This window comes from Fusarium keratoplasticum, chromosome 6 (assembly GCF_025433545.1).
Source record: "Fusarium keratoplasticum isolate Fu6.1 chromosome 6, whole genome shotgun sequence".
In the NCBI taxonomy this organism is placed as follows: Eukaryota; Fungi; Ascomycota; class Sordariomycetes; order Hypocreales; family Nectriaceae; genus Fusarium; species Fusarium keratoplasticum.
The window spans coordinates 1,298,857-1,312,295 of record NC_070534.1 but is presented as its reverse complement, the minus strand read 5'-3'; the positions used below and the strand labels follow the sequence as shown (position 1 = coordinate 1,312,295).

The window sequence follows — 13,439 nt, the reverse complement described above, 5'->3', positions numbered from 1 at the left end:
TGACGTGGAATTCTCAGACCTCTTTCGGGGAAGACGAAGGAGTTCAACGATCCGAGACTCGCATCCCTATCGGCTGCAAAGGCTGCGAAAAACTCAGAGAACATCGAGAGGCAAACAAAGCCTTTGAGAGGCAACTCGCAAAGAGGAATGGAACCCTCGAACATGTGCATATCTCCTACAGAAACCGCGGGAGATCAACCAAAGCCTCGATGAAGGGACTATGGTCCCTGTTGCGACACCGCAGCAGGCTGTATAGCAGGTTTAATTCCATCCTGCAGGGACTCCACGGAGATGCGCAACCTCTCTTATTGGGCAAATTCCAGAATGACCATCAGCTCAGCCTGGTGGCCAGAAGCAGAGGCTAGGAGCAATAGAGATCAAGATCACGGGACAAAGAAGGGACGACTTTGCTTTTCATGCGCATTTTTTTTATGAAGAGGCGTTTAGAGTTGGGGAGACAACGGGTTTGCTTTTGGTTTGTACTTGCTTTATGAGGGGGTACTTACAGACGGGAAGGCAATGATGGCATGAAAGCATGATAACAAAGATATGGCGCTATGCGACCTAGATAGAGTTAGAGCTTAACGAAAAGTCACGATGTAACGACAAACAACAGCATGTTAGATGACAAACGCGATATAGTTTACGATACAATGCAATACACGATTCCATGGTGCATGAGGCTGTCACGGGCAACGTGGTTGTTGGGCATCAGTCATCCATCAGTCGTTGTGATTGATCACGGACTGGCTTCGTATTTGAAAGTCGTGTGGTTGCTAAGAATAGACGTAGACGAGAGCTGCAAGATGCGTGTGAGCCACGTGACTGATGGACGCGATTTTCGGCAGCTTGGAGCTTATCGTCAGCCAAGACCAGGGGGGCCGCGTATGCACTATTGGACGCCACTCTCAATGGAATGGGTTGCTAAAGTAAAGGGAAAGGGGACAAATCATTGTTTTTTTTCTTCATCTGCTGCTTTTTTCCCCTGGACAACAGACAATCTGGCTTATCTATCGCCTTATCGTGACAACAGAGGCCCTTGTCCCCATTTCCCTTCCGCGTGCGACAATCTATTCGACACCAATTGCTCACCCCATCTCGTGTCCTTGCTCAATCCCTGTCACTTCATCATCCTGGCTAATCCTCTTCTGGCCTGTGACTGAGACCACAGGCCCCTCTTCCCTCTCCCCGTTTCTTGGAACGGGAAGTCCTGTTTGCTTTCTTCCTCTCGTTTTCAGCTTCAGACTCGAACTCCCCCCTTCCTCTCGCTTTTCAAACCCGCTCGCGCATCCCGCATGATGCTCTACACTCGCTTCAACTACTAACACCTAATAATATCTGGTCTCTCTTTTGACCAGCACCTAATTAATCTTTGTCTCCTCTCCCCTTGTGGGACTCCCGCTCGCTCCAAACCTCAAACCTCAAAGGTATCGATCCCCAGTTTCGGCCTCGTCGACTCGAACTCCTTGGATCCACCCGTCGTCGTAACACCACGAAGCGTTCGCCCAAAAGATCGAAACGGGCCCGTCCAACGTCCCTTTGCGAACCTCGAGTCGACCTTCATCCGCTTTCGCGTTAGAAGCGCCCCCTAATCAAACCTTGGGACACCTTATCACTGTCGCAATCGCTTTAAGCTACCCCAGCGTTGACCCTCATGGGTAAATCATGTTGGTATTTCGACCTCTGCTCCTGGCTTCTAACTGACGGCATTGTGTCGCGCAGCGCAATATGGCGTCGTCCTCGACGCTGGTTCCTCGGGAACTCGTGTGTATATTTACAAGTGGAAGAACCACGCCGCCGCCGTGAAGGATGCCTCCGCCACCCAGCTCAAGACCCTCCCCAAGATCAAGCTCAAGGAGAGCAAGAAGATCCACCCCGGTGTCTCAACCTTTGCCGACAAGCCCTCCGAAATTGGTGTCAATCATCTCGCCGAACTGATCAAGATTGCCCTCGCCGAAGTCCCCGCCGATAAGGTCTCCGAGACGCCCATCTACCTCATGGCCACAGCTGGCATGCGTCTGCTGCCGAAGCCGAAGCAAACAGCCCTTCTCCAGTCCATGTGCACATACCTGCAAGCGAGCACCAAATTCATCCTCCCCGACTGCGATGCCCATATTCAGGTCATCTCCGGCGAGACCGAGGGTCTATACGGCTGGATCGCTGCCAACTACCTTCTCGGCGGCTTCGATCATCCTGAAGAGCACGATCATGGCAAGAATCACCATACCTATGGCTTCCTCGACATGGGTGGCGCGTCCGCCCAGATCGCCTTTGCGCCGAACGCGACCGAATCCGAAAAGCACTCGAACGACCTGAAGCTTGTACGCATGCGGACACTCGATGGCTCTCCTGCCGAGTACAAGGTCTTTACTGCGACTTGGCTCGGCTTTGGAGCCAACGAGGCTCGTAACCGTTATGTCGAAAGCTTGTGGGATCAGTACGGAGGAAAGACGATCCAGGAAGTTCCTGACCCGTGTATGCCTGTTGGTCTAACAACTACTTTGAGAGGTGATTACGTTGAGGGTAAGGTCGACGAGCCAGTACTAGTCGGCACAGGAAAATTCGACGAATGCCTGAGCGTCACATACCCTCTCCTTGGCAAGGACAAGCCATGCCCGGATCAGCCCTGCTTGGTTAACGGCCAACACGTCCCGGGCATTGACTTCGATATCAACCACTTTGTTGGAGTTTCCGAGTACTGGCACACAACACACGGCGTGTTTGGTGGAAAGCATACGGCGTATGACCTCGCCTCGTACCAGTCCATTGTCCACGACTTTTGCACCAGTGATTGGTCGGATATCGAGAGCGAGCTGGAAAAGCGCAAGAAGTCGCCGGAGAAGAAGGCAGAGGAGGCTCGCGCCGCATGCTTCAAGGCGTCCTGGCTCATCAACATGCTGTACGACGGCATTGGTATTCCTCGAGTTGGTTTGGAGGGTGGACATGGAAACAGCACTGCCAAGGAGACAGACAAGATGGAGGATCCCTTCAAGCCGGTGGACAAGATCGATGGCATCGAACTGAGCTGGACGCTGGGAAAGATGGTTCTGTACGCCGCCGGCCAGGTCCCTCCTCAGGGCACAGCGTTGCCTGTTGGCTTCGGCACCAATGTGGAAAAGGGAACGCCTGATGATTTCGAGCACGCTGGTTCTGTTCCGATCGGCTCTCATGCTGGCGACGACGACGATGACGACCTGGACGACATCTTGAAGAAGCCAGGATCCTCCACCACCGGGATTATTGCATTCGTACTTGTTCTCCTTTTGGTGGCCTATCTTCTCCGCAAGCCTGAACGGAGAAGAAAAATCTTCAGCATGGTGCACCGTCGCCGGCGTTCTGGAAGGCCTGGTCGCTCTCTGGCCAGCAAGCTTTTCGGAAGGAATTCGTTGGGATCATATGAGAGGGTCATGGAGGAGGGTGATCTTTCCGACTTTGAGCTTGGCGATGTCGACTCGGACGAAAACGACCACTCCGATAGCAGCAGCAACGGGTCCCGGAAAGGACGGGCGTCTGGCCTGGCAACCCCCAGCATCGGCCTAGGACAACCGGGGGATCTCCTGCGACCTCCCTTGGCAATGGACCGTGCTGGACTTGTGGTGCGAACTGAGAGCCGGGAGAGACTATCGCCATCCTTGTTGAGCGCCGGGCGAAAGAGTCGGAACGGTAGCCCAACACGGACCAAGAGCCCATTCATGACTCCGTTACAAGAGGACTGAATGGTTTCACATCAAAAATGGCCGGGTTGAGCGTTGGGCAAAACAGCATGTTGTTGGTAGGACTTGGAGATCAACTTTACGGCGTTTTGGGAAACTGCTGGTACAGGCACGAATCTGGCGTTTGAGGGAACTCGCATTCTAAAACTCGTCTTGAGGGCGTTGCGGAATCTGTCAATCCTTGGTCTCGAGACGAGTAGCAAAGAGGTGGACCTCGTTTGGATATTGGGCAGTCTGCATTTCAGAGACATCTTGTCAAGGACTTGCAGTAGGCATGGGTAGCACTTTCAGTACATGGTTAACGACAATAATTAAGTCAAGTGCAAATACATGTTGATTAAGAACAAACATCGCTTAAAACACGGCGCCTTATCGTTGCAACGAATTCCCGTTGTCCACATCTCCGAGGATATCCATGATGCCCACCCCAATCTCCAACTCTTTTGTCGAAGCCAATATAAAATACCCAGGTCTTATCAAGCATGACCCAGCATGCAAAAGTGACGTTCCACAGATCAATTCGATTGCTTCTCGAGGAAACTAGGATCTGCGCGAACTCTTGACTCAAATTTGCGCCACCAGTCCTCAAACGCTTTCAGTGGCACAACCTCGACGCCGCCAGGGCCTGCTGTCCCGCTGAAGCTCGATAGGAAGTTGAAGGCGTTCTGGATAATGCGCTGAGCCAGTACGGTGGTGCTGGGCTGACCCCCTGATGAGCTGTTGCTGGCCTTGTTGGCGGCGAGCTCCTGTAGCCGCTGGCCAACCGACTCCTCAGGCTCAACAGACACTCCGACCATAAGGCCGCTCGCATCGCCGCCCCCGCTGACCTTGAACATGGCGCTCTCCTTGCCCGGGCCAATCCCGCCGAGGAAGCGGAAGTTGGGGGTTCCGCCAGACTGGGCGGCGGCGGCAACGTCCTGAGCGGTGGCGAGGTAGATGGCGGCGGCGGTGTTAGGAGGGAGGGAGACGCCGGGGAGCATAAAGACGACAATGTGTGAGAATGACTTTGAGGTGGGGAGGGAGTAGAGGAATGAGGTTGGTGAGGGGGCTGAGGCTGGCTCGGTGATCAAGGGCTGTCCCGCGGGGACGATGCCGAAGAGAGGACCCGACATTGTGAGTGCTAAGTATGAATTGAGAACGAGGCGCGTTCAATTGAGCGGGTTTCGACGGTCCAGGTGCGCGTGGGGTGGTGTCGTCTTGTTATCTTGGGGGGCTATGTATGGTGTTGAGTTTGTAAGTTTCTTTGTCCTTCTATGGCTGGGTGGTGTGAGACGATTGGTGCGCGTCTTCCAGGGCTCTCCAGAAGGAAGTGGAACTGCTCGGTGACCTCATACCGGCTTCTCCCCGCGACGGTCTAGGGTAGGCATGTCCGAGGGGATTGTCTCGGACAACTTGGGCTCTGGAGGTGCGTAACAACCGACACGGTAGTAATTCATCCGTACTTACTGTTGCTTATAGTTCTCATAGGTGAAGATGTAACCAGGCTGTCTTCTGCCTGCAGTGTCGTTGGTATTCACCTTGCCAGATTGAGATTCACCGAAGACGTGGGTCTTGGCCATGGTCACGAGTGCCCGCTCATAGACACGATGAATGCTCGTCGACTTCCTGATTCAGCCTCACCGAGTAAGACAACTCACTGGCATATGAATTGGGCGACGAAACTCGATACTGTCACCAATATTCCTGGTCTTATTGGAGATCCGTTCCATGAGAGCAGTCGTAACCTTACCAGGCTTCATCTATAAAAAAGCATCACAAAAAGCCCGCAGGATCCTCACCTTTTCATCACTTCATCAACTCTTCTCTACATATCAACCACTGCAAGCACACCGAAGCCACTCACGGTTTCACTTGAAAGAGAAAGAGTCTCTACTCGAATTACACTATTCGGCCTATAACCCCTCAACTAGTCATCCCAAGCTCTTGAGACCTTGCATCAAAATGGCTAAAACTAGCATCGACTTGATCGACGATGTTGACATGTAAGTCATCCAACTTTGGCCCAGGAAGGTAACTCACATAGCAAGGTTCCCGTATGCCGATACCGACCCTGATGCGTTCACCAAGATGAACGCTGGTCTCTACACTCTCGTATGGGAAGATGCTCAGGGCACTTATCCCATCGGTTATATCCTCGACCGTGTCTTTCAAGAGCTCCTCAAGGTGCCCGAGGACGTCCGGGGCAAGATGGAGTATGACACAGAGAAACGGACCGTTGCGCTCTTCAAGGAGCCCACAGAGCAGGAGCGCACTCGCCGTGTTGCGGCTCTAGGGGACTACTGGCGCCAGAACAAGACATTTCCCTTGCTCCGTGGCTGGCGCAACGAGCTCTGGCCTGTCTACGGCCGCACTGGTGAGCTACTGTTTAGTATGGAGCGTGCGGCGATGGGTTTGATTGGAACGATGCGATATGGCGTCCACATGATTGCCTACGTTCGGGATGAGACTGCACCACATGGCCTTCGGCTCTGGGTGCCTACACGTGCCCGGAACAAGTCAACGTTTCCTAGCATGCTCGACAACACGGTAGCTGGCGGCCTCATGACAGGCGAGGATCCTTTTGAGTGTGTCATCCGAGAAGCCGACGAGGAGGCCAGCCTCCCAGACGAGACTGTCCGTAAGGGTGCCAAGTTTGTCGGCAACGTCACATATATCTACATCACGGATGCAGGGCAGGTCGGCGAGGGCGGCTTTATTTATCCCGAGTGCCAATGGGTCTATCACCTCGAGCTCCCCAGCGACGTGGTGCCCCAGCCCAAGGACGGCGAGGCCGAGAGGTTCGACCTGTGCGACGTCGACCAGGTCAAGGCGGACCTCGCCAAGGGGCGCTTCAAGCCAAACTGCGCGCTCGTCACGCTCGACTTTTTCATCCGACACGGAATCCTCACCCAGGAAAACGAGCCCGAGATTGAACAGATCAAACGGAGGGTGCGCCGTGACATTCCTTTCCCAGGTCCACACCAGAGCAACTGGCGCCCGGCTTGAGTCCTGGCAGCTGCGCAACGGGACCGCAGAGGCGCAGGGGCACCATCTTTGAAGAAGCTTGTTGGGGGTCCGAGACGTCGGTTCGTTTTGGGTATCATTACAACATGATCTAGAGCTATTGGAATGCAGATGCCTTCGGGCGGCGGTGTAGAGTTAAAGCCTAGGTAGATGGACGGACAGAAGTATTCGGCCAGACTATTTCTTGACAAGCAGATACACGTTGTCGACGCGAAGGGGCGTCAGCTTCTTGACGGGACCCTGAAGTGACATGAGAAGGCCGCCGAACGAGACATAGGCATTGCTGTGCACCGGGAACTGCGGTTAGTGCAACTGGTCCTCAACAGTTCAAAGGCATGTGTGTGTATAAGACCAACTCACATGGTGTTTCCGTCATATGTCTCCTCAAACTTGTAGATCTTGCCGTGGCAAACATAGTCGTAGAGATCCGCAATCGTCGCCGGCGCATCACCATTCTTGCCAACGTCCCTCCAGCCCTTCTCTTCCTCCTTGCTTCCGTCCAGGGACAGCGTCGTCGACAGAACCACGTGCAGAGTATCCGAAACGGCGCAGGGGAAGAGCTCAATGTTGATGTCGAGCGTCATGACCGTCTGCGAGTCGCTCGACGTGCACGAGATGCGAGCGACGCGATCGTACTTGGACTGGTCATAGTCGGTCACCGTGAAGGATTCCTCAAAGAGGGTGGCGTCGCCGCTGGCCATTGTGGGCAGGTCGGGGGGGATAGATCTCTCGAGACTGAAAGAGAGCAGCGAGAGTTCAACTCTGTAGAGTTAGGAGGGAGATCGGAGAGGTTGGCTTTGTCGTCGTCGTCGGCGCAGGGAAGTGAAAAGGTTTGGAGTGGCCCAAAAAAGCTGGTGGGGTTAGGCGCATAAAATCGAGAACTGACGTCGGATCGGATACCTACCAAGCGGGGCGCGCACACAAACACTTTGAAGCTGTTGAAAGCTCACGGTTCCATATAAGCCTTGTGGTTTTTTTTTTCGCAGTCAAAACTACTCTATCACATCTGAAACGAGACAGATCAGTCCAGAAGTCATGTCCTTTCGAAAGCGAAACGTCGTGATAGGATCTTCAGGACCAGCATCACCTGCTGCCCGACAAGAGAAGTCTCTTGCACCGGGAACAAGACCATCTCCGCTAGATGGACGCCTCACAACGTCGACCGGCACACAGTCTCTGGACCAACTCCTGGCTGGCCATGCCGGAATGCCAATGGGAACATCCCTGCTCATCGAAGAGACCGGGACCACCGATTTCGGAGGCGTGCTGTTGCGATACTATGCCGCAGAAGGACTTGTACAGGGGCATCACGTCCACCTGCTGGGCTTTGGTGACGCCTGGCGCAGGGAACTTCCAGGACTCGGAAGTCTGGATGGTTCCAAGAGCAGTGGGAAATCTACGTCGTCCTCGGATGACAAGATGAAGATCGCCTGGCGTTATGAGACACTTGGGCAGCGCAACGTGCCGGCCAGAGGCATGTTCTCCTTAATCCTGTTCCTCTTTTCTTTTCGAAATTCCTCTAACAGGTTGACTCAGATCCCCAAGTGACCCAAGGGCCCGGTCAAACTGCGAGTGTCTTCTGCCATGGATTCAACCTGACCAAGCGGCTTGAGAGCAGCGCCATCAAAGGCCAACTTTTCGCGACACCAGTCGATGGTCCTCTGGCTTCACCAACGCAAACTCCATTCCACAAGTTCATTGCGGATGTAACTTCCAAAATCAAGAACTCACCTCCTTCGACCGTTCACAGGATTGTGGTTCCCAGCCTGCTCTCGCCCACGCTCTACAACTCCGCTGCCAGCCAGCCTCGTGAGATTCTCAAATTCCTGCACGCGCTGCGAGCTCTTCTCCGACAGTTCCCAACCCAGGTTACGGCGATCGTAACCATTCCTGTCACACTCTTTCCGCGGTCAACTGGACTTACGCGGTGGATGGAGCTCTTGTCTGACGGAGTCCTCGAGCTCATTCCTCTGCAGCATCAAGCCCCAATTACCCGGGAGCCAGGAAGCGAGGACAAAGGCCAAGGTCTCTTGCGCGCCCACAGTCTCCCTGTGTTCCACGAGAAGGGCGGCGGCTTGGAGGGCACGTGGAACCGGGAGAACCTCTCGTTCAAACTCAGCGGCTCCAGCGGGCTGGTCATTACGCCCTTCAGTCTTCCCCCGATTGGAGACGAGGAAGAGGCTCCCAAATCGTCCAAGCAAAGCGAACCGAAGAAGGAGAGCCTCGACTTTTGAGCTCAAAGCATCGTCTTTGTTGAAGCAACTCTCGACCGACTACTCGCTAAACGTGGAGCTCCCCTGGGAGGAGGCTGGAGCTTGCCGCCTTATCTTATCGCAAATGCCCGCTCCACAGCCTAAAAAATTCTTCCCCTTCAAAAGAGCTCCGAGCTGCAACTCTGCTTCCTTCTTCTTTCTCCTGATCAACATCTCTATTCCAACAGGTATGTACAAACAATTTTCTTTGCTGCGCGCCAAACCGTGGACACAATGATTATACACTTATATCTGTCAATCCCCTGATTTTCTGTGACGACACACTATAAAATTACGAAGACGACTTATGATGTTGTCCTTTTCACATTCTTGCGCTTTTCTACCACCATAATCAGAGCGTCCGCTAACCCGCGATGCCTCATAGGTACCATGGCTATGCCTTCAGACCCAGCTCCTGTCCGGATCTCCAAGATCGCAGGGCGCTACCTCATCTTCGACTCGGACGCTGCGGCCCTTCTCCGTCGCAACGAGAACGTCAACGGGACGCTGGCCGGAACGGCGCCTCAGCAGCCGACCCAGAACATCTTTCTCGGTCTACCTGTCGAGCTCCGGCCAGAGGAGGCCGAGTCGCTGGTGCAGAAGAAGGTGGCTTTTCTCGTAGATGACGTAGCTGCCCATCAGGCTGCGCTGCGCAGCCCCAACCCTGAGACGAAGAGGCTATACCTCGACTCGCTCAAGACAAGGAAGCAAACTGCCCAGCAGGTTTTTGCAGAGAAGAATGCCAAGAGAGCCATCGAAGTGGCAGAAAAGCATGGAAGGCCCCGCCCGACCACCTCTCGAACCACCCCTAGCAATGCAGATGACGATGCTCTCTTCTCAAGTGACCAGCCTGAACCCAACCCGCGTCAAACGGATGCTGCAATCAAGTCGCTCGGTGTCACGCCGACATCCAGTGGGCCGTTGATCTCCCCTGGAGCAGAAAGGACATACCTTGCCGAGAAGCCGACTACAGGCCCACTGTGTGGCTTCCTCTTGACCTCTGGCTACTACATGACCCCGGGTCTACGGTTCGGTGCCAAGTACAGTGTCTACCCCGGTGACCCTCTGAGATTCCATGCACACTTCATGGCGAATCAATATGGATGGGAAGAAGAGATTCCTGTCCTGGATATCGTAGCAGGAGGCCGTCTTGCCACGGCGGTCAAGAAGGCTTTCCTAATAGGAAGCAAGCAACCAGGGGATGAAGAGCTGCCAGACGGCAAGATGCGAACCTTTAGTATTGAATGGGCAGCGATGTAAACCTCGTTGATTTAAATGCTATCAATAATGCGTCAAGAGAAGTGACCGCGAAACAAACATGATCTTTCCCTAATTCTCGCGGGACTATGCCACCAACTCCGCTGAACATGTAAACGAATCGAGTTGTAAAGAAAACTCCTGGTAATTGTTCCCTTCCTATAGTATAATGCGCACTACTCAAGTCAACCACTCCATGCCAATCCTGCCATGATGGAGCGCAATGGTGACCAACCAAGCTCAAGGAACAAATATCCGGCTGAAACTGATCACCTCCCGACGACAACAGACACACTTGTCAAAATTGTTCATAGCTAGGGAGACACGGCAGTCGTCGCAGAGGCTCAGGCATCGGCAGGGCCAGACGATGATTGTTCGTGGTGAGCTCTGGCACACGACACATTGAGGTCCATCGCTCCCAAAGCCAGAACCGCCCTCTTCCCACGATGTCGATGCAAATGGCTCGGCAGAGCCGGGTTGTCGCCGTGAGAGTAAGAGCTGCTCAAGTAGCCTTTCTTCTTCGTCAGGACTGAGCTTAGCGTGGCGGCCTGATGGCACGGCAGCAGCTCCAGGGTGCAACAAACTAGCCCCGGGCGCTGTGAGGATACGCGTTCGCTGCAGCTGCTCCATTCGGCGATACTTGGATCGTGTCATGATGCCGTCAGTCTGAAGATGGGCTGAGAGCGTCCTTGCTTCTTCTCGCTCTTCTGCGTTTGTCGGATGAAGGAGGCGCGCAAGATCAGAAATCTGCATAGGGCTGTCGACAAAAGGGGTGCTTTCTCGAGTAAACCGAGGTGACCGCTGTGTAGGTGTTCTCTGGCCGTCATCATCATCCGACTCCCATTGCTGATAATCATCGACCCCCTCGCCTGTAGTCGATAATGAGATAACACTCGTAGTGTCAAAATCATCGTCATCCGAACGTGGTTCGAAATCACCGCTTGTGTCAGTTGATCCCCACCAACCGCCCTTGAGCCAGTATTTGTACAAATCTGTGTCCAGGCTTTCCTCGTCTTGGGGGCTCGTACGCCTAAACTCGGCTTCCACATCTGTCGCCTCGTTTCTAGGGATGCGACCGTCGTTATAGGCCGATGCTCCCTTGTTTCGTGCTTGGCTGCGGTGAGAGCTTTTTGTCTGACTCTTAATGCTTTTGGGATGGCGAGCAAGCCGAAGAAGCCAGCCAGGCTGGTACCGGATGCGAAGGGTCGCAAGACACCACAGAACAGACTTCGCTCCTATCCTCGCAATGAGCTTATTGATGCTGAGTAGAAACTCCAGAGCCATAAGCCAACGGGAACTTCTTTCAGCCGCTCCAATGCCGACTCGGAGACTTCGTTCACCCCGGCTCTTTGGCACCTTCTGTGCGGCACGCTCTCTGGCATACCCATTTGACGCAATCACCGGTCCTGCTTTCACTGGGATCAAGCCGATGGCACCAATTTGGTCGTACCGAGAATCTGGCAGGCCGCTGGCGATGAGCTTTCTCTGCAACTCTTCTGCCTCCTTGAAGCGCTCTTCTTCCAGCCAAGTGTGTCGCTTGAGATTAACCCCTCGATCCTCGTTGAGGTAGACAGCTTCACTAGCCATGGTGATAGCTCCAAAGCCGGTGCGAAGAAGCGCCGTGTAAAAATCCATTTCTCGAGTGATGCGAATTTCTGACAGAGAAACGTTGGCTTGCATGTTCCCGTGAGCATGGCTGAGGCGCTGGCGAAATGTCATGGAAGCCATATCAGGGCTTGACGGAGGAGACAATGCCGAAAGCAGCAGGGCCAACGAATAGATGAATACGCACATGACGATGCCTATGAGGACAAGAACATGTGGAACGAAGCCAACGATGCAGACTGTTGGGAATCTGAGCAAGCCCTGGGAGGATGGGTCATCAAGGTCAAAGGATATGGCACTCCATACGATGCTTCCCATGAAACATAGGCCCCAGAACCCCGTGCTAACGAGGCGGTATCTCGCTTGCAAGTTGAAGATGCCCAACACATGGCTCGTGATGTGAGTCATGGACGACAAGAAGGCAACTAGGAGTACCTCTGGGGGAGTATTGACACGCTTCATAATCATCGATCGGCTCAAAGCTATGGCACTTCCGAGAGTAGAGGAAGGAGCATCAACCGGACGAGCTTTGGCAAACAATCCCCAGCCAAGCTGATTGCTAATAGCAGCATCGGCTTCGGCGAAAGCAAGAGACTGTTCGAAGAGTGTCATGCCAGTCTCGGGAGCAACTGGGCGACCTTGTACGGCACATGAGACAGTCTCGAGGAATTGGCTCAGACAGAATGTCCCAAAGAGGGGCCAGAGTAACGACAATGACCCAGCGAGGTCGCGGGCAGAGCCAGATTCGTCCGAGGGTATCATTCGTACGGCGACACATGCTTCTTCGTCAGAAGTTGAGAATAACAGCGTGGAGCTCAGGGAATTGAGAAACGTGTTGGCATGTGAGAACATGAGGTCGGAGCTCTTGCTTGAATTTCCCCAACGCAACTCGGAGAAGTTGAAGGATGTCTGGCACTGGATGGACTGGAGTAATTGGCGAGCCTGATAAACGAGTAAGACGACTGGTAGAAATCGTAGGAGGAGCCTCGTCGGCCATCGGAGCCGTAAACGTCTTCGAGTGGCAGCAAAGATATGTGTTCGGTTTAGTATGACGGCCATGGCGATGCAGCAAAGGGCCCATTTGCTCGTAGCGTAGCCAAAGACGCTGCCCAGGCCACGAGCGCCATCAACTGATAGACGCGCGGTGGGAGCGATAGCCTCCGCCTCCGCTCCGAGGGCTTCTGAGGCTCCCGCAACAGCTACGAGAGGTTCCACGAGAGGCTCCATTATGTCTTGAATAGTCGAATCGGCGTCGGCCAGAATGGCGCTCGCATCGGCAGCCGCTGGCACGTATCGTGGAGCGTCCGGGACGGTTTGGAGGGTATCGGGAATAGAGATATATGTCCCAAGCTTCTTCACGATTCGGGGACCGGCCCAGACCAGATCCTCGAGGATGGGCGCATATCGGGTTACGTTGACAGTCCAGGCTGCAGGATTATACCATGAACTGGGAATACTGCTGATATTGGGGCCTGTGCCGGCACTCGAGAAGCTCGTGAGGGGTGATGGCGTGGATGGCACGAGCTCTGCGGCCATGGCCTATAGCGAGGTAATTGGGGGCGAGGTCGGCGATATCGAGATAGCGGGAGGGACGGGTTCAAATGGTGGA

The 13,439-nt window shown here is 54.1% G+C and overlaps 6 protein-coding genes across 6 annotated transcripts; 3 read left to right on the top strand and 3 right to left on the bottom strand.

The window, feature by feature from the left end:
- Positions 1–1,654: 1,654 nt before the first annotated feature.
- On the top strand, positions 1,655–3,716 carry NCS57_00837500 (uncharacterized protein; the record flags this gene model as incomplete). The annotated part of the gene is made up of 2 exons (XM_053058191.1): positions 1,655–1,667; positions 1,723–3,716. The coding sequence occupies 2 exons, from the start codon at positions 1,655–1,657 to the stop codon at positions 3,714–3,716; spliced, it is 2,007 nt and encodes a 668-aa protein (XP_052912022.1).
- Positions 3,717–4,228: 512 nt separating this feature from the next.
- Positions 4,229–4,825, bottom strand: NCS57_00837400 (DUF775 domain-containing protein; the record flags this gene model as incomplete). Its single annotated transcript, XM_053058190.1, has 1 exon — positions 4,229–4,825. One exon carries the CDS (start codon positions 4,823–4,825, stop codon positions 4,229–4,231), a length of 597 nt encoding a protein of 198 aa, XP_052912021.1.
- An 829-nt stretch (positions 4,826–5,654) lies between these two features.
- Positions 5,655–6,698, top strand: NCS57_00837300 (Nudix hydrolase domain-containing protein; the record flags this gene model as incomplete). The annotated part of the gene is made up of 2 exons (XM_053058189.1): positions 5,655–5,695; positions 5,741–6,698. The coding sequence occupies 2 exons, from the start codon at positions 5,655–5,657 to the stop codon at positions 6,696–6,698; spliced, it is 999 nt and encodes a 332-aa protein (XP_052912020.1).
- Positions 6,699–6,893: 195 nt separating this feature from the next.
- Positions 6,894–7,417, bottom strand: NCS57_00837200 (DNA-directed RNA polymerases I, II, and III subunit RPABC3; the record flags this gene model as incomplete). The annotated part of the gene is made up of 2 exons (XM_053058188.1): positions 6,894–6,999; positions 7,077–7,417. The coding sequence occupies 2 exons, from the start codon at positions 7,415–7,417 to the stop codon at positions 6,894–6,896; spliced, it is 447 nt and encodes a 148-aa protein (XP_052912019.1).
- A 1,312-nt stretch (positions 7,418–8,729) lies between these two features.
- NCS57_00837100 (Elongator complex protein 4) lies at positions 8,730–10,228 on the top strand (the record flags this gene model as incomplete). The annotated part of the gene is made up of 2 exons (XM_053058187.1): positions 8,730–9,156; positions 9,354–10,228. The coding sequence occupies exons 1-2, from the start codon at positions 9,054–9,056 to the stop codon at positions 10,226–10,228; spliced, it is 978 nt and encodes a 325-aa protein (XP_052912018.1). The 5' UTR covers positions 8,730–9,053.
- A 237-nt stretch (positions 10,229–10,465) lies between these two features.
- Positions 10,466–13,366, bottom strand: NCS57_00837000 (uncharacterized protein; the record flags this gene model as incomplete). Its single annotated transcript, XM_053058186.1, has 1 exon — positions 10,466–13,366. The coding sequence occupies one exon, from the start codon at positions 13,364–13,366 to the stop codon at positions 10,466–10,468; it is 2,901 nt and encodes a 966-aa protein (XP_052912017.1).
- Positions 13,367–13,439: the final 73 nt, after the last annotated feature.